Below are 20,324 nucleotides of genomic sequence, written 5' to 3'. Positions count from 1 at the left end.
AACTCAGCTACATACACGGGGTACCAGTACTGAGTCTACGTGCAGGGGTATGAGGTAGGAAAAAGTGAATAGGCAACAGGATAAAATGCAGACTATCTGCAAAAATGCAGATAATCCAGGTAGCTATTTGGTTAACTATTTAACTAACTATTCAGCAGTCTTATGGTTTGGGGATAGAAGCTGTTCAGGGTCCTGTTGGTTCCAGACTTGGTGCATCGGTAATGCTTGCCATGTGGTAGCAGAGAGAACAGTCTATGATTTAGGTGGCTGGAGTCTAACATTTTTTTCTCCCCTCAACAAAGAAGGTACTGTAAACAACGAATACAGTTTTTTCCTCGGACATCATTGCACCCGCGATAGAACAGCAGAATATGTACCGCAATTTGTTTTACCACACTGCTCACCTCCGTTTGTACGCTGTCACCTTCGTTTAGTCAGGAAAACAAAAACACTAACAAATGCGCCTGGGGAAACCAGTGGTGCTGTTTCACCGTTCAAGCATTCTATTCAAACACCTACACAACCAGGAGAGCATCCCACGGAATAGCAGCTGAATTATGATGTGTGCTGCAAGCAGCAGGGGGACTTTCCTAAAAGGGTGAGGGAAGGAGAGACAGGTTTTAGCTGGTGATTTATGGACTGGGGAGCAGGGTGCGTGTTTGGGGACTGCCGAGGGGGGATGAGCCTCCATATTTGGAGTAATAAGCCCCAGGGGTGATTGGATGTCTTACCGCTTTAGCTGCGAAACGACTGACAAACAGAAGATTATAATTGAGGTTATTGCTGGTTGCGAGGGTCCTCCTGCTCGCGAGGATGAAACTGAACAAAGCATAATTCAATTACCTAATTTGAAATGCAAATTGGATGTCATTTGCATTTTTCATTTACTTCTCCTTCCACTCCTAATTATTTTCTTCTTACACGAACCGTTTAAGCGGGCGGGGTGGTGCTGATAATCTGTGCTTCCGTGGTTTATTTTGGTGGTTGTAGCAGCAGGAGGGGAGAGAACAGGCTTTTGACTACTGTACCGTGCAGAAGAATGCATACCTTAGCAGTGTAGGCCTATTCAAGCACGCTAAACTACTGTAAGTACAAACTTAGAAACAGCTAATTAAGTGGTACATACCTATACTGTGAAACTGCCACCGACTGTAGATTTTTTCTGGTAGAAGTTGCAGAATTTTCTGGAAAACATGAGAAATATAGTGTAAGTATTTGCAAAATCTCCAAACAGGCTAATCACTTATGGCAAAACAGTCAGAGAGACAGCGCAAAGACACCTGTTCACAAAGGGAGAAAGGAAAGTACACATTTACTCAATAAGCTTTAAACAACTCAATGAGGTGCTACTTCGATCCAAAACTGTGACAATTGTGCTAAGGGACAATGATGTACACACACCAAACGCCTGGCCTTGTTGACAAGCTGCCCAGCCATACATCCTAAAAGCAGGCCAGAAGTAGAGCAGCCTTGTCAGTCAGTCAGTAGTCACTGCTGGCCTCCTCCTCCTGTGTACGTGTCTCTGGCCTGCTATAGGGATGGCCCTGGTGACACGGGGACAACGCTGGAAATGTCATCACCTTGCCAACCATAGATTAACAACTCAATTAGAGCGTGCTGACCTTTCAGCAGGCTATCATTATTCTCCCAGTGAGGGACAGGTTAACTGGGGGATGGATGGATGAGAGGAATGGGGGGAGAGAGGGATAAGAGATGACACCACTGTGGAATGTGCAGTCTGTGGCGGCCAGTCAGATAATGGCCAGTGCATTGTGGGTAATTGATGAACCACTTGGTTCACCACTCATTGTCCCTCATCATTGACCCAATAAGACAAATACCATTTGCAATTTAGAGGTCTAAAGCCCTGTGCTCCTTTGAGAGAGAGATACAGAGAGAGCAAGAGAAGAGAGAGAGGAGAGAAAGAAGGGAGCTGAGAGAAAAGAGAGACCTCTGAAGATGAAGTCCTCACCAGCAGTAGCAACACATGTGAGCTGAATTTGCAGTGAGTCTTGAGAAAGGAAGAGTCCATACTTGCAGAGCATGTCTCCACAGCCGGAGAGAGAGAGAGACCTGCCACACCACATTAAGCTGAGACTTAGTGGCTTCCTCACGTTTGTAGTACTACCCTCTGTATTTCTCCGCTCCTCTTTCTCCCTCTCCTCCTCCACTCTCAGTCTCTATCTCTCTGTATGTCTCCTCCGCTCTCTGTATGTCTCCTCCTCTCTCTGTAAATCCCTCTCCGTGATACAAACAGAAATCTGACAGAGAGCAATCACTCCTTGTGCCTGCCTGTGGGACTGTGTCCCTGTTTCCTGGTTGACTCTCTGATTCCGAGCATGATGACACGTCCCCCTCTCTATTGCACCTATTGATGCAGGTTGGAATTAGACATCCCCAGTTCCCAGCATGGACACACTCCTTGGAGCAGAGACTCCGCGCGGTGGTGGGAATGGCAGCTGCAGCAATGGGACTATACTGGCTGATATGAAGCTCTATAAGACTGACAAAGGGGCTGAGCGGAGTGGGCCGTCGGAGTTACACTACTCTAATCTGGAGCTGTACTCCAGGCATAAATATGGGGCCTTACGGAAGGATGCCGCCAACTCCAACCACATATACAGTTGAAGTCAGAAGTTTACATACACTTAGGTTGGAGTCATTAAAACTTGTTTTTCAACCACTCCACAAATTTCTTGTTATCAAACTATAGTTTGGGCAAGTCGGTTAGGAGATCTACTTTGTGCATGAATTCCGACTTCAACTGTACATGATCCACACTTACACCATGCCCAAACCGGACGTCCTCAAATTAATTTTGTCCCCCCACACCAAACGCGATCACAACACGCAGGTTGAAATATCAAAACAAACTCTGAACCAATTATATTAATTTGGGGACAGGTCAAAAAGCATTAAACAATTATGGCAATTTAGCTTGCTAGATTGCAGTTGCTAGCTAATTTGTCCTATTTAGCTAGCTTGCTGTCACTAGCTAATTTGTCCTGGGATATAAACGTTGAGTTGTTATTTTACCTGAAATGCACAAGATCCTCTTCTCCGACAATTAATCCACACATAAAACAGTCAACCGAATCATTTCTAGTCATCTCTCCTCCTTACAGGCTTTTTCTTCTTTGGACTTTATATGGCGATTGGAATCTAACTTTCATAGGTGTATTACCACAACTGACTGACCGACCTCAGTTCATCTTTCAATCACCCACGTGGGTATCTACTTCTATAAACCAATGAGGAGATGGGAGAGGCAGGACTTGCACCCCGTTCAGCGTCACAAATAGATCTGACTTCTATTTTAGCGCTTGGCAAAGTAGACACTCATTGGCTCGTGCGAGCAGTGTGCAATGATTGAATAACATGTATGTGTACATTTATTTTTGCGACATGAGCTGTGTGGTCTGCATGTTAGGTTTCCAGCCACAGGGTGAACATGACACTTTCACCAGAGGTGGCCCACAAGTGCTTTCCAGCATTCAGACACCCTTAGGAGAACATTGCAGACTATGTTTTTGCCATTGTGCCACTGATTGAAGCTTAATTTGACACAACAATGAGAAAGTCTGTGGAGTTTCAACAAGAGAGAGATATTTGTAGGGCAGTCAGTCACAACGGAGTTTATGAGTGAACGGCATGGCAGGCACGTGAACATCACAGCCGAGAGAGCACCAGCAGGTGACTAGAGGGCAAATCAAAGTTCACTGTTAAACTTTTTTTTTATCCATATCAATCATATCCCGTGAACTTGTGCTGTAAAATATTGGATTAACTTAATAAGCAGGACAAAAAGTAGGACTAGGATAAATGAAATAATGTGCCAGAAAAATGTCCAGCAAGTCAGACAGGGTAAGAGGATGTCTGCAAGCCAACCACACAGTGTTAACAACAGTGGATTACATGGGCACCAAATCAACATCCCTGTTTGTAGAATTAGATAGAGCTCAACTGATGATAATATTCAGTGTAGAGGTAGACCGATTAATCGGAATGGCCGATTAATTAGGGCCGATTTCAAGTTTTCATAACAATCAGATTTTTTACCTTTATTTAACTAGGCAAGTCAGTTAAGAACACATTCTTATTTTCAATGACGGCCTTGGAATGGTGGGTTAACTGCCTTGTTCAGGGGCAGAATGACAGATTTTTACCTTGTCAGCTCGCGGATTCAATCTTGCAACCTTACGGTTAACTAGTCCAACGCTCTAACCACCTGCTTTACATTGCACTCCACGAGGAGCCTGCCTGTAACGCGAATGCAGTAAGAAGCCAAGGTAAGTTGCTAGCTAGCATTAAAGATGTTATAAAAAACAATCATAATCACTAGTTAACTAAACATGGTTGATGATATTACTAGTTTATCTAGCCTGTCCTGCGTTGCATATAATCGCTTAGGTACACGTTGCTCCAACCATAAACATCAATGCCTTTCTTAAAATCAATACACAAGTATATATTTTTAAACCTGCATATTTATTTAATATTGCCTGCTAACATGAATTTCTTTTAACTAGGGAAAATGTGTCACTTCTCTTGCAACAGAGTCAGGGTATATGTAGCAGTTTGGGCCGCCTGGCTCGTTGCAAACTGTGAAGACTATTTCTTCCTAACAAAAGACAGCCGACTTCGCCAAACGGGGGATGATTTAACAAAAGCGCATTTGCGAAAAAAGCACAATCGTTGCATGACTGTACCTAACCATAAACATCAATGCCTTTCTTAAAATCAATAAACAGAAGTATATATTTTTAAACCTGCATATTTAGCTAAAAGAAATCCAGGTTAGCAGACAATATTAACCAGGTGAAATTGTGTCACTTCTCTTGCGTTCATTGCACGCAGAGTCAGGGTATATGCAACAGTTTGGGCCGCCTGGCTCGTTGCGAACTAATTTGCCAGAATTTTACGTAATTATGACATAACATTGAAGGTTGTGCAATTTAACAGGAATATTTAGACTTAGGAATGCCACCCATTAGATAAAATACGGAACGGTTCCGTATTTCACTGAAAGGAAAAACGTTTTGTTTTCGAAATGATAGGTCATTAATATGGTCGAATCCAGAAACTAAGGCTCGTATTTCTGTGTGTTTATTATATTATAATTAAGTCTATGATTTGATAGAGCAGTCTGACTGAGCGGTGGTAGGCAGCAGCAGGCTCGTAAGCATTCATTCAAACAGCACTTTTGTGCATTTTGCCAGCAGCTCTTCGCTGAGCTTCAAGCATTGCGCTGTTTATGACTTCAAGCCTATCAACTCCCAAGATTAGGCTGGTGTAACCGATGTGAAATGGCTAGCTAGTTAGCGGGGTGCACGCTAACAGCGTTTCAAACGTCACTCGCTCTGAGACTTGGAGTAGTTGTTCCCCTTGCTCTGCATGGGTAACGCTGCTTCGAGGGTGGCTGTTGTCGATGTGTTCCTGGTTCGAGCCCAGGTAGGAGCGAGGAGAGGGACGGAAGCTATACTGTTACACTGGCAATACTAAAGTGCCTATAAGAACATCCAATAGTCAAAGGTATATGAAATACAAATCGTAGAGAGAGAAATAGTCCTATAATTCCAATAATAACTACAACCTAAAACTTCTTACCTGGGAATATTGAAGACTCATGTTAAAAGGAACAACCAGCTTTCATATGTTCTCATGTTCTGAGCAAGGAACTTAAACGTTAGCTTTCTTACATGGCACATATTGCCCTTTTACTTTCTTCTCCAACACTTTGTTTTTGCATTATTTAAACCAAATTGAACATGTTTCATTATTTATTTGAGGCTAAATTGATTTTATTGATGTATTATATTAAGTTAAAATAAGTGTTCATTCAGTATTGTTGTAATTGTCATTATTACAAATAAATAAAGAAAAAATAATAAAGAAAGAAAAAAAAAAAATCGTCCGATTATTCGGTATCGGCTTTTTTGGTCCTCCAATAAATCGGTATCGGCGTTGAAAAAACATAATCGGTCAACCTCTAATTCAGTGACTTCGGAAAGTACTCAGAACCCTTGACTTTTTCCACATTTTGTTAGGTTACAGCCTTAAACTAAAATTGATTAAACAGTATTTTTTCCTTCATCAATCTACAAACAATACCCCATAATGACAAAGCAAAAACAGTTTTTGAATGTTTGCAAATTTATTAAATATAAAAAACGGAAATATTACATTTACATAAGTATTCAGACCATTTACTCTGTACTTTGTTGAAGCACCTTTAGCAGCATGACACTACAAGCTTGGCACACCTGTATTTGGAGAGTTTCTCCCATTCTTCTCTGCAGATGCTCTCAAGCTCTGTCAGGTTGGATGGGGAGCGTTGCTGCACAGCTACTTTCAGGTCTCTAAAGAGATGTTCGATTGGGTTCAAGACCGGCCTCTGGCTGGGCCACTCAAGGACATTCAGAGGCTTGTCCCGAAGCCACTCTTGCGTTGTCTTGGCTGTGTGCTTAGGGTCGTTGTCCTGTTGGAAGGTGAACCATCGCTCCAGTCTGAGGTCCTGAACGCTCTGGAGCAGATTTTCATGAAGGATCTCTCTATCCTTTGCTCCGTTCATCTTTGTCTCGATCCTGACTAGTCTCCCAGTCACTGCCGCTGAAAAACAACCGCACAGCATTATTCTGCCACCACCATTCTTCACCATAGGGATGATGCCAGGTTTCCTCCAGACATGATGCTTGGCATTCAGGCCAAAGAGTTCAATCTTGGTTTCATCAGAGCAGAGAATCTTGTTTCTCATGGTCTAAGAGTCTTTAGGTGCCTTTTGGCAAACTCCAAGCGGGCTGTCGTGCGCATTTACTGAGGAGTGGCTTTCGTCTGGCCACTCTACCATAAAGGCCTGATTGGTGGAGTGCTGCAGAGATGGTTGTCCTTCTGAAAGGTTCTCCCATCTCCACAGAGGAACTCAAGAGCTCTATCAGAGTAACTATCGGGTTCTTGGTCACCTTCTCCTCCGATTACTCAGTTTAGCCGGGTGCCAGCCCTGGAAACAGTCTTGGTGGTTCCAAACTTCTTCCATTTAAGAATGATGATGGAGGCCACTGTGTTCTTGGGGACCTTCAATGCTGCAGAAATTTGTTGGTACCCTTCCCCAGATCTGTGCCTCGACACAATCCTGTCTCGGAGCTCTACGGACAATTCCTTCAACTTCATGGCTTGGTTTTTACTCTGACATGCACTGTCAACTGTGGGACCTTATATACACAGGTGTGTGTCCAATCAATTGAATTTACCACAGGTGGACTCCAATCAAGTTGTAGAAACATCTCAAGGATGATCAATGGAAACAGGATGCACCTGAGCTCAATTTCGAGTCTCATAGCAAATGGTCTGAATACTTATGCAATTTATTTTTCATAAATTAGGAAACATTTCTAAAACCTGTTTTCACATTGTCATTATGGTGAATTGTGTGTAAATTGCTGAGGAGTTTATTTATTTTATCAATTTCAGAATAAAGGTGTAACGTATCAAAATGTGGAAAAAGTCAAGGGGTTTGAATACTTTCCCAAGGCACTGTAGCCTACAGCCTATCAAATAGTAGTCTGGTTTAGGCCTACTGGTTAGCCTTAGTAGCCAATCAAAGGAATTTAAAAAAATAAACTTTTTAATCTACATTCGGTCTTAACAAGTTTATTAGATGTGCAATCTAGCACATACTGTATTATAGAGACATTCAAGAAATGTGTTAATTCTACTCTCTAACCAGTAGCTGGCAGCAACACAATACACTGCAGCTCCTACACAATACACTGCAGCTCCTACACAATACACTGCAGCTCCTCCTCAAGCTAATGATTACCAATCTGATCAGATACACATAGGCCATTTCTCTTTACTCCAAGTTGAAGGCAAACTAAACTGAATTCGCTGACCCTTACATTTCATAGAATCTCTTTTTTTTTTTTATCCAGTGACTGTTGCCCAACAGATACATTTGGACAAAAATAGCAACCTGCAAAATGCAGGCCTAAGCCTTCCTCTATACAGCAACAGATCACAGGAAGAATTAGGCCTAGTCTACACTGCCAACCTACATAGTAAGTAGAGTAGGCCTAAATTGACTGGAACGAATTGCAAAAATCACTGAAGCTGGAGTCTTATATCTCCCTCTCTAACTTTAAGCATCAGATGTCAGAGGACCTTACCGATCACTGTACCTGTACACAGCCAATCTGTAAATAGCACACCCAACTACCTCATCCCTATATTATTAATTACCTTTTTGCACCCCAGTATTTCTACTTGCACATCATCATCTGCACATCGTTCACTCCAGTTTTAATGCTAAATTGTAATTATTTCACCTCTATGGCCTATTTATTGCCTTACCTCCCTACTCTTCCACATCTGCACACACTGTACATAGATTTTTCTACTGTGTTATTGACTGTACGTTTGTTTATGTGTAACTCTGTGTTGTTGTTTTTGTTGCACTGCTTATGCTTTTGCCAGGTCGCAGTTGTAAATGAGAACTTGTTCTCAACTGGCCAACCTGGTTAAATAAAGGTGAAATAATATATATATTTTTTTTAAATAGCATAACATTTAATCCAAACACCTGTCAATTCTAATCCAAACAGGAGAGGACGAAAACGCATAACGTATCGACATGCATGTTCATTATCCTGAAGCAGGTTGAAGATAACAAGCTAATAAAAAGCATTAAGCTCTTCCACTTTTGATGTGCACCAAGGGGGAGATGAGGCCATTAGCCCAGAGACAGAGACCGAGTAGAGGTACTGATGGGCAGGTTGATATTATTTTATTCATGACCTACTTGGACAATTTACATACCCAGCACTTTAATGGTCTGTTTCTGCACTGAACAATTAAACTGTCATCAATCCCGGCCAATCGTACTGTAAGACTAGCCCAGTAAATAATGAGAGCTGTGTAAGCCAAGCACTGTCCTGTCCCCTCCCCTTTATTCTGGACATAGACTGGGGCTTTCCCAGTTTGGACAGCAGAGCAGACCTGAGCTCAGAGTGCTGAGTCAGGGGCTGGATGACAGACGGCTGGGTCAAAATCAGGTCGCAGCCAAGGGACAGACACACACAGTTCGCTCTAAAAGGTACCCTGGTCACAGAACCACAGCCAGGCCCATAACCTCTAACCTGGTCACATAACCACAGCCAGTCCCACAACCTCTAACCTGGTCAAATAACCACAGCCAGTCCCATAACCTCTAACCTGCTCACATAACCACAGTCAGTCCCATAACCTCTAACCTGGTCACAGAACCACAGTCAGTCCCATAACCTCTAACCTGGTCACATAACCACAGTCAGTCCCATAACCTCTAACCTGGTCACATAACCACAGCCAGTCCCATAACCTCTAACCTGGTCACATAACCACAGTCAGTCCCATAACCTCTAACCTGGTCACATAACCACAGTCAGTCCCATAACCTCTAACCTGGTCACATCACATAACCACAGTCAGTCCCATAACCTCTAACCTGGTCACATAACCACAGTCAGTCCCATAACCTCTAACCTGGTCACATAACCACAGTCAGTCCCATAACCTCTAACCTGGTCAAATAACCACAGTCAGTCCCATAACATCTAACCTGGTCACATAACCACAGCCAGTCCCATAATCTCTAACCTGGTCACATAACCACAGCCAATCCCATAACCTCTAACCTGGTCACATAACCACAGCCAATCCCATAACCTCTAACCTGCTCACATAACCACAGTCAGTCCCATAACCTCTAACCTGGTCACATAACCACAGTCAGTCCCATAACCTCTAACCTGCTCACATAACCACAGTCAGTCCCATAACATCTAACCTGGTCACATAACCACAGCCAGTCCCATAACCTCTAACCTGGTCCCATAACCTCTAACCTGGTCCCATAACCTCTAGCCTGGTCACATAACCTCTAACCTGGTCCCATAACCTCTAACCTGGTCCCATAACCTCTAGCCTGGTCACATAACCTCTAACCTAGTCAAATAACCACAGCCAGTCCCATAACCTCTAACCTGGTCCCTTAACCTCTAACCTGCTCACAGAACCATAGCCAGTCCCATAACCTCTAACCTGGTCCCATAACCTCTAACCTGGTCCCATAACCTCTAACCTGGTCCCATAACCTCTAACCTGCTCACAGAACCATAGCCAGTCCCATAACCTCTAGGACAGTCTAAACCCATTCCTGACTCATTTGCATACTATGGCTCCATATCCTGAAATGTTCCAGTGAATTTTGGGGCTGGATCTCAATGTTGGTTGGTGTGCTGTCCACTGACCTGTCACCTGTGCCCTGAGGGAGGGTCAGTGGGTCATGTAACCACAGAGCTCTGGTCTTGTGACAATAATGATGACAGAGGTCAAGAGGGGTTTCTGTAACTTCCAGACACACACGCTGTAATTAGGGCAGCTCTTCTACAGCGTTTCTCCACTGTTGCTTGCCCACCTACTCACACTTGCTGTAATTTCTACTATTCCTGGGGTTTAGCAAAATTAAGGTAGTTACAATTTAAAAATTACAATATATTCGCAACAGATTTCACAACACATTAAGTGTGTTTCCTCAGGCCCCTACTCTAATACCACATATCTACAACACAAAATCCATGTGTACGTGTGTGTATAGTTTGTATGTTATTGTGTGTTTGCGTCTGTGCTTAGTGTATGTGTGTGTTGCTTCACAGTCCCCCCTGTTCCATAAGGTGTATTTTTATGTTTTTTAAATTTAATTTTACTGCTCGAGTTACTTGACATGGAATAGAGTTCCATGTAGTCATGGCTCTATGAAGTACTGTGCGCCTCCCATAGTCTGTTCTGGACTTGGGGACTGTGAAGAGACCTCTGGTGGCATGTCTTGTGGTGTCCGAGCTGTGTGCCAGTAGTTCAAACAGACATGTCAATACCTCTCACAAATACAAGTAGTGATGAAGTCAATCTCTCCTCCACTTTGAGCCTGGAGAGATTGACATGCATATTATTAATGTTAGCTCTCTGTGTACATCCAAAGGCCAGCCGTGCTGCCCTGTTCTGAGCCAATGGCAATTTTCCTAAGTCCCTCTTTGTGGCACCTGGATCACACGATTGAACAGTAGTCCAGGTGCCACAAAACTAGGGCCTGTAGGACCTGCCTTGTTGATAGTGCTGTTAAGGCAGAGCAGTGCTTTATTATGGACAGACTTCTCCCCATCTTAGCTGCTGTTGTATCAATATGTTTTCACCATGACAGTTTACAATCCAGGGTTACTTCAAGCAGTTTAGTCATCTCAGCTCGCTCAATTTCCTCATTATTCATTACAAGATTTAGGTGAGGTTTAGTGAATTATTTGTCCCAAATAGAATGCTTTTAGTTTTTGAAATATTTAGGACTAACTTATTCCTAACCACCCATTCTGAAAGTAACTGCAGCTCTTTGTTAAGTGTTTCAGTCGCTGTAGTAGCTGACGTGTGTAGTGTCGAGTCATCCGCATACATAGACACACTGGCTTTACTCAAAGCCAGTGGCATGTTGTTAGTAAAGATTGAAAAAATGTAAGGGGCCTAAGACAGCTGCGCTGGGGAATTCCTGATTTTACCTGGATTATGTTGGAGAGGCTTCCATTAAAGAACACGCTCTGTGTTCTGTTAGACTGATAACTCTTTAACCACAATATAGCAGGGGGTGTAAAGCCATAACACATACGTTTTTCCAGCAGCAGACTATGATCGTTAATGTCAAACAAAATGTCTAACAAAACAGCCCCCACAATCTTTTTATCATCAATTTCTCTCAGCCAAATCAGTCATTTGTGTAAGTGCTGTGCTTGCTGAATGTCCTTCCCTATAAGCGTGCTGAAAGTCTGTTGTCAATTTGTTTACTGTAAAATAGCATTGTATCTGGTCAAACAACATTTTTGCCAAAAGTTTACTAAGGGTTGGTAACCGGCTGATTGATCGGCTATTTGAGCCAGTAAAGATTTTCTTTATGTAATTTATCTTTGTTTCTTCTTTTTATTCAGTTTAGTCACGATTTCTCAATTTGCAGTACGTTTGCCAATCGGTTGTGTAGCCAGACTTATTTGCCATTCCTTTCGCCTCATCCCTCTCAACCATACAATTTTTAAATTCCTCATCAATCCATTGGGATTTAACAGTTTTCACAGTCCTTTTCTTAATGGGTGGATGCTTCTTAGTAACTGGAATAAGCAATTTCATAAATGTGTCAAGTGCGGCATCTGGTTACTCTTCATTACACACCACGGACGAACAAATATTCTTTACATCAACAACATAGGAATCACTAAAAAACTTCTTGTATGACCTCTTATACACTATATTAGGCCCAGCCTTTGGAACCTTGGTTTGCCTAGATATGACTACTATATTGTGATCACTACATCCGATGGATTTGGATACTGCTTTATAGCAAAGATGTGATCAATACATGTTGATGATTTCATTCCTGTGCTGTTTGTAACTACCCCTGTAGGTTGACTGACAGTTTGAGGCTCTCTCCTGAGTAGGCAGCCTGTTGAAAGCCAGTCAATATTAAAAAAAAAGAAAATATACCTCTGTTGATATCGCATACATTAACAAGCATTTCACATTATCCAGATACTGACTGTTAGCACTTGGTGGTCTATTGCAGCCTCCCACCAGAACGGGATTTAGGTGAGACAGATGAAGCTGTAGCCATATTACTTCAACAGTATTTAACATGAGATCCTCTCTAAGCTTTACAGGAATGTGGTTCTAAATATACTGCTCAAAAAAATAAAGGGAACACTTAAACAACACATCCTAGATCTGAATGAAAGAAATAATCTTATTAAATACTTTTTTCTTTACATAGTTGAATGTGCTGACAACAAAAATCACACAAAAATAATCAATGGAAATCCAATTTATCAACCCATGGAGGTCTGGATTTGGAGTCACACTCAAAATTAAAGTGGAAAACCACACTACAAGCTGATCCAACTTTGATGTAATGTCCTTAAAACAAGTCAAAATGAGGCTCAGTAGTGTGTGTGGCCTCCACGTGCCTGTATGACCTCCCTACAACGCCTGGGCATGCTCCTGATGAGGTGGCAGATGGTCTCCTGAGGGATCTCCTCCCAGACCTGGACTAAAGCATCCGCCAACTCCTGGACAGTCTGTGGTGCAACGTGGCGTTGGTGGATGGAGCGAGACATGATGTCCCAGATGTGCTCAATTGGATTCAGGTCTGGGGAACGGGCGGGCCAGTCCATAGAGTCAATGCCTTCCTCTTGCAGGAACTGCTGACACACTCCAGCCACATGAGGTCTAGCATTGTCTTGCATTAGGAGGAACCCAGGGCCAACCGCACCAGCATATGGTCTCACAAGGGGTCTGAGGATCTCATCTCGGTACCTAATGGCAGTCAGGCTACCTCTGGCGAGCACATGGAGGGCTGTGCGGCCCCCCAAAGAAATGCCACCCCACACCATGACTGACCCACCGCCAAACCGGTCATGCTGGAGGATGTTGCAGGCAGCAGAACGTTCTCCACGGCGTCTCCAGACTCTGTCACGTCTGTCGCGTGCTCAGTGTGAACCTGCTTTCATCTGTGAAGAGCACAGGGCGCCAGTGGCGAATTTGCCAATCTTGGTGTTCTCTGGCAAATGCCAAACGTCCTGCACGGTGTTGGGCTGTAAGCACAACCACCACCTGTGGACGTCGGGCCCTCATACCACCCTCATGGAGTCTGTTTCTGACCGTTTGAGCAGACACATGCACATTTGTGGCCTGCTGGAGGTCATTTTGCAGGGCTCTGGCAGTGCTTCTCCTGCTCCTCCTTGCACAAAGGCGGAGGTAGCGGTCCTGCTGCTGGGTTGTTGCCCTCCTACGGCCTCCTCCACGTCTCCTGATGTACTGGCCTGTCTCCTGGTAGCGCCTCCATGCTCTGGACACTACGCTGACAGACACAGCAAACCTTCTTGCCACAGCTCGCATTGATGTGCCATCCTGGATGAGCTGCACTACCTGAGCCACTTGTGTGGGTTGTAGACTCCGTCTCATGCTACCACTAGAGTGAAAGCACCGCCAGCATTCAAAAGTGACCAAAACATCAGCCAGGAAGCATAGGAACTGAGAAGTGGTCTGTGGTCCCCACCTGCAGAACCACTCCTTTATTGGGGGTGTCTTGCTAATTGCCTATAATTTCCACCTGTTGTCTATTCCATTTGCACAACAGCATGTGAAATGTATTGTCAATCAGTGTTGCTTCCTAAGTGGACAGTTTGATTTCACAGAAGTGTGATTGACTTGGAGTTACATTGTGTTGTTTAAGTGTTCCCTTTATTTTTTTGAGCAGTGTATAAAATGGCCAAACCTCCACTTTTGGCATTTCTGTCTTTTCTGTAGATCTTATAACCATGTATTGTGACCACTGTATCATCAAATGTATTATTTATGTGCGTTTCAGAGATTTTCATCTGTTACTAGCAATTAGAGATTTTATGAAACTTGTTTCATAAACTACATATGCTGACAAGGGCTATTTAAAAAAAAAAAAAATCTGGGATGCTTGATTGTTTTTATTGCTTTACTAGGAAGCTTAGCATAGGTAGACATGCTCATGTTATTTATGTTAGTGCAAAGTGAGCTGCATACAGTGGACTTCCTACCAGGTCTCACCGCCTCAGTGCTCACACTATCACTCTGGTTCATAGGCACATGATTACTGCATACAATAACTGTGGGCATTCAGGTACAGCAGCAAATAATCTGTAATTAATTGAAAAGTGTGTAGCCTGAAGACTGATGCTTATGTCCACAGGGCTAATATTATAAGTTAAGTGTTCTAGAATAAATTAAGGCTTCAAGTTCACATTCAAGTCAAGTGCCACACACACACAAAACCTATAGCAGATACAACTACATTCAGCCGTGGGCCAATTTTTTATTGGGCAGATGGTCAGGAACATAACAAATAATTTGTAGACCGCAAATTGACAGCAGGAAGTCCAAACAGATATAATATTATAACCCTGACCTAAAGTGTCTACATCTAGTCTGGACCCGTTACGTGAACTACTGCAACGACCTCGTCATTAACTGATCAGCCCGCTTGTAGACAAAGGTCAGATACTGTGTAGTCAGTGTGTACCTACCCTAAAGTATGTAGTGTCGGCTGCAGTGGCCTAGCCAAAGCCTGCTCCCTCTTGGCAGGGAGGGCAAAGTGAGGAGGTCATGTGGAGAACAGGCCGGGGCTAGGAAGGGAGAAAGCAGGCATTATGCTCACTGCTCATCTGAGTGTGAAGGCAGGCGAGTGTTTTATAGGAGGCATGCAGGGTTTATCAAGTTGAACAAAGGTGGTATTCACAGCATGACTTAGCAAACACGCAGCGTGTCCTCTGCTTTTATGTCTGGCTGTGGAATCTCCCCTGATGGTTGACTTTGAATGTGTGATGCAGTGTGAATGTGATGTGTGTGGCTGAGCAGAATCTGTCTGTCTGTTTTGCAATAGATAAGTGAGTGAGATAATTAAAGAGAAAACAGGCATTGACTGTACCGCCAATAGGTTGTTCAAAACATGGACTGAATAAGTTATATTTTCAGGGACAGCCATTAAGCTGGTTACTGAACTAAATATTTACTGCATGTGGTGAATTATAAGGCATATGTTAAGGTATGCTATGACATTATGTGGAGTAGAATACAGATTCTCAGTCTGTAGACCAGAGTAGGATGCGGTGCACACACACACCACCCACACACACAGCACCACCCACCCACACACAACAGTGCAACAGCGCAATCTGTTGTGGCGGGTGTCTCAGTGGAACCAGACACAAAGAGAGCGGAGAGGTGGTGGAGTTGGCAGGTGACGGCAGGGGTGGAGTGTGGGATGCTGGGTTTGGGGAGAACAAAAGACTTTCCCTCCAGCCACCCATTACTGCTCTAGCAGGTTCCGCTACACGGGGGATGATCCCCCAGCCACCCTTGGAAACAAATCAAATGACATTTTATTGGTCGTGGACACATATTTTGAAGATGTTATCGCAGGTGCAGTGCAATGCTTACACATTTCCAAAAGTTATTTATTTTCGGCTGTAGGTAATAATGCAAGAAACGTTCTGAGCAAATAATGTAAGAAATAACAAACCAAATAAGTCAAATACTGCAAAGTTGGTTAAGAGCTAGAAACAGGGCGACCATGTCTGTCAGCAACGTCTTGTCTCAGTCAAAGGGGGTCACATACTGTAACACGGTGATAGTACAGCCAAAGTGTATTAGTCACGTGTGCTGAATACAACAGGTGTAGACCTTACAGTAAAATGCTTACTTACTTACTTACTAACCAATAGTGCAAAAAAAGGTGTTAGGTGAACAATAGGTAAGTAAAGAAATAAAACAACAGTAAAAAGACAGGCTACAGTGGGGGGGGGGGGGGAGTATTTGACCCCTGCTGATTTTGTACGTTTGCCCACTTACAAAGAAAGGATCAGTCTATAATTTTAATAGTAGGTTATTTGAACAGTGAGACAGAATAACAACAAAAAAAATACAGCCTTGGCTGTGTTTTGGGTCATTGTCATGCTGGAATACCCATCCACGACCCATTTTCAATGCCCTGGCGGAGGGAAGGAGGTTCTCACCCAAGACTTGACGGTACATGGCCCCGTCCATCGTCCCTTTGATGTGGTGTAGTTGTCCTGTCCCCTTAGCTGAAAAACACCCCCAAAGCATAATGTTTCCACCTCCATGTTTGACGGTGGAGATGGTGTTCTTGGGGTCATAGGCAGCATTCCTCCTCCTCCAAACACGGCAAGTTGAGTTGATGTCAAAGAGCTCCATTTTGGTCTCATCTGACCACAACACTTTCACCCAGTTGTCCTCTGAGTCATTCAGATGTTCATTGGCAAACTTCAGACGGGCATGTATATGTGCTTTCTTGAGCAGGGGGACCTGCGGGTGCTGCAGGATTTCAGTTGTTCACGGCGTAGTGTGTTACCAATTGTTTTCTTGGTGACTATCGTCCCAGCTGCCATGAGATCATTGACAAGATCCTCCCGTGTAGTTCTGGGCTGATTCCTCACCGTTCTCATGATCATTGAAACTCCACGAGGTGAGGTCTTGCATGGAGCCGAGGGATATTGACAGTTCTTTTGTGTTTCTTCCATTTGCGAATAATCACACCAAATGTTGTCACCTTCTCACCAAGCTGCTTGGCGATGGTCTTGTAGCCCATTCCAGCCTTGTGTAGGTCTACAATCTTGTCCCTGACATCCTTGGAGAGCTCTTTGGTCTTGGACATGGTGGAGAGTTTGGAATCTGATTGATAGATTGCTTCTGTGGACAGGTGTCTTTTTTTACAGGTAACAAGCTGCGGTTAGGAGCACTTAAGAGTGTGCTCCTAATCTCAGCTCGTTACCTGTATAAAAGACACCTGGGAGCCAGAAATCTTTCTGATTGAGGAGGGGGTCAAATACTTATTTCCCTCATTAAAATGCAAATCAATTTATAACATTTCTGACATGCGTTTTTCTGGATATTTTTGTTGTTATTCTGTCTCTCACTGTTCAAATAAATCTACCATTAAAATTATAGACTGATCCTTTCTTTGTCAGTGGGCAAACGTACAAAATCAGCAGGGGATCAAATACTTTTTTCCCCACTGTATATACAGTAGCGAGGCTATAACAGTAGCAAGGCTACATACAGACACCGGTTAGTCAGTCTGATTGAGGTAGTATGTACGTGTAGATATGGTTAAAGTGACTATGCATATATGAAAAACAGAGAGTAGCAGTAGCATAAAGGAGGGGTTGGCGGGTGGTGGGTGGCGGGACACAGTACAGATAGCCCGGTTAGCCAATGTGCGGGAGCACTGGTTGGTCGGCCCAATTGAGGTAGTATGTACATGAATGTATAGTTAAAGTGACTATGCATATATGATAAACAGAGAGCAGCAGCAGCGTAAAAAGAGGGGTTGGGGGGGGGAGTTGGGGGGGGCACACAATGCAAATAGTCCGGGTAGCCATTTGATTACCTGTTCAGGAGTCATGGCTTGGGGGTTAAATCTGTTGAGAAGCCTTTTAGTCCTAGACTTGGCACTCCGGTACCGCTTGCCATTGCCAGTCTATGACTGGGGTGGCTGGGGTCTTCAACAATTTTTAGGGCCTTCCTCTGACACCGCCTGGTGTAGAGGTCCTGAATGGCAGGCACTACCCACTACCCTCTGTAGTGCCTTGCGGTCAGAGGCTGAGCAATTGCCGTACCAGGCAGTGATGCAACCAGTCAGGATGCTCTCGATGTTGCAGCTGTAGAACCTTTTGAGGATCTCAGGACCCATGCCAAATCTGTTTAGTTTCCTGAGGGGAAATAGGCTTTGTCGTGCCCTCTTCACAACTGTCTTGGTGTGTTTGGACCATTCTAGGTTTGTTGTTGATGTGGAACCCTGACTAACTTGAAGCTCTCAACCTGCTCCAATACAGCCCCGTCGATGAGAATGGGGGAGTGCTCGGTCCTCCTTTTCCTGTAGTCCACAATAATCTCCTTAGTCTTGGTTACGTTGAGGGATAGGTTGTTATTCTGGCACCACACGGCCAGGTCTCTGACCTCCTCCCTATAGGCTGTCTCGTCGTTGTCTGTGATCAGGCCTACCACTGTTCTGTCGTCTGCAAACTTAATGATGGTGTTGGAGTCGTGCCTGGCCATGCAGTCGTGGGTGAACAGGGAGTGCGGGAGGGGACTGAGTACGCACCCCTGTGGAGCTCCAGTGTTGAGGATCAGCGTGGCAGATGTGTTGCTACCTACCCTCACCACCTGGGGGCAGCCCATCAGGAAGTCCAGGATCCAGTTGCAGAGGGAGGTGTTTAGACCCAGGATCCTTAGCTTAGTGATGAGCTTTGAGGGTACTATGGTGTTGAACGCTGAGCTCTAGTCAATGAATAACATTCTCACATACGTTTTCCTTTTGTCCAGGTGGGAAAGGGCAGTGTGGAGTGCAATAGAGATTGCATCATCTATGGATCTGTTTGGGTGGTATGCAAATTGGAGTGGGTCTAGGGTTTCTGGGATAATGGTGTTGATGCGAGCCATTACCAACCTTTCAAAGCACTTCATGGCTACGGACGTGAGTGCTACGGGTCTGTAGTCATTTAGCCAGGTTGCCTTTGTGTTCTTGGGCACAGGGACTATGGTGGTCTGTTTGAAACATGTTGGTATTACAGACTCAATTAGGGACATGTTGAAAATGTTAGTGAAGACACCTACCAGTTGGTCAGCACATGCCCGGAGCACACGTCCTGGTAATCCGTCTGGCCCCGCAGCCTTGTGTATGTTGACCTGTTTAAAGGTCTTACTCACGTCGGCTACGGAGAGCGTGATCACACAGTCATCCGGAACAGCTAATGCTCTCATGCATGCCTCAGTGTTGCTTGCCTCGAAGCGAGCATAGAAGTGATTTAGCTCGTCTGGTAGGCTCGTGTCACTGGGCAGCTCGCAGCTGTGCTTCCCTTTGTAGTCTCTAATAGTTTGCCAGCCCTGCCACATAAGACGAGCGTCGGAGCCGGTGTAGTATGATTCAATCAGCCCTGTATTGACGCTTTGCCTGTTTGATGGTTCGTCGCAGGGCATAGCAGGATTTCTTGTAAGCTTCCGGGTTAGAGTCCCGCACCTTGAAAGCGGCAACTCTACCCTTTAGCTCAGTGTGAATGTTGCCTGTAATCCATAACATACCGGAGACACGTCAACCAGGCCCAGACATGGTTTGACGGAGGGGGAGCCTGTAGCCTAGTTTCTCATCGTTCCTTGGAGAGCCGAGACAATTGGAGCTAGTAGCTTTCTACTTTTAGTGAGGAACCTGAAGTCTTACAGGAATTAATTCCTAAAGTGGGATATTGAAGGCAGAGAGATTCTTTATTCTTAGCCCATCTGTCAAACAGCATTAAAGTGTGTGTCACAAGCATGGTGTATTCCCTAATGGCTTCATCCCTGCATCCATCCAGTCACACACAGCTCTGTGCTGTCTGGGGCTGGTGCTTATTTTATGGTTGATTGAGAAGCGTAACTCAAACTAATGATATGGATTTGCCACTGCAAATAAGGCCATTGCAGCACATGATGTCATCATACAAATATATACAAATATAAGTATGTGAGTACGAAGACACCGCACAGAATCAATAGGCACATTCCCTCCCTTGAGAACAGAAGAAAACGAACGTGTGCACACCTTTTAAGTTTAGTTTATTAATTCGACCATTTTAAAAAACAAGCACACATAAAACTTGAAAAAGCCATACATGCACATGAATAAAATCATTGAGGATAACACACAATAAAGTCTGGGACTTATTTCCATTGTGGTCCTC

The 20,324-nt window shown here is 44.0% G+C and overlaps 1 protein-coding gene across 8 annotated transcripts in view; it reads right to left on the bottom strand.

Annotated features, from left to right (window-relative positions):
- Positions 1-20,324, bottom strand: part of LOC106577869 (ral GTPase-activating protein subunit alpha-2) — a 214,124-nt gene that overhangs the window by 138,796 nt on the left and 55,004 nt on the right. For 7 of the 8 annotated variants that reach the window (XR_006769181.1, XR_006769182.1, XM_014156423.2 and 4 more), the window contains exon 4: positions 1,127-1,184. Coding sequence is in view for 5 of the 8 variants with exons in the window: in XM_014156423.2 (XP_014011898.2) it covers positions 1,127-1,184 (58 nt within the window). In the remaining 3 variants the exon portion in view is untranslated. Of the gene's footprint in view, positions 1-1,126; positions 1,185-15,116; positions 15,216-20,324 lie in introns of all 8 variants that reach the window. The other variant, XM_045715053.1, reaches the window with a different exon arrangement.

The sequence above is a fragment of the Salmo salar genome, chromosome ssa01, assembly GCF_905237065.1.
Source record: "Salmo salar chromosome ssa01, Ssal_v3.1, whole genome shotgun sequence".
NCBI classification, from domain to species: domain Eukaryota; kingdom Metazoa; phylum Chordata; class Actinopteri; order Salmoniformes; family Salmonidae; genus Salmo; species Salmo salar.
Note: the sequence above shows the minus strand (reverse complement) of the source record. Positions and strands in the feature narration are given on the sequence as shown.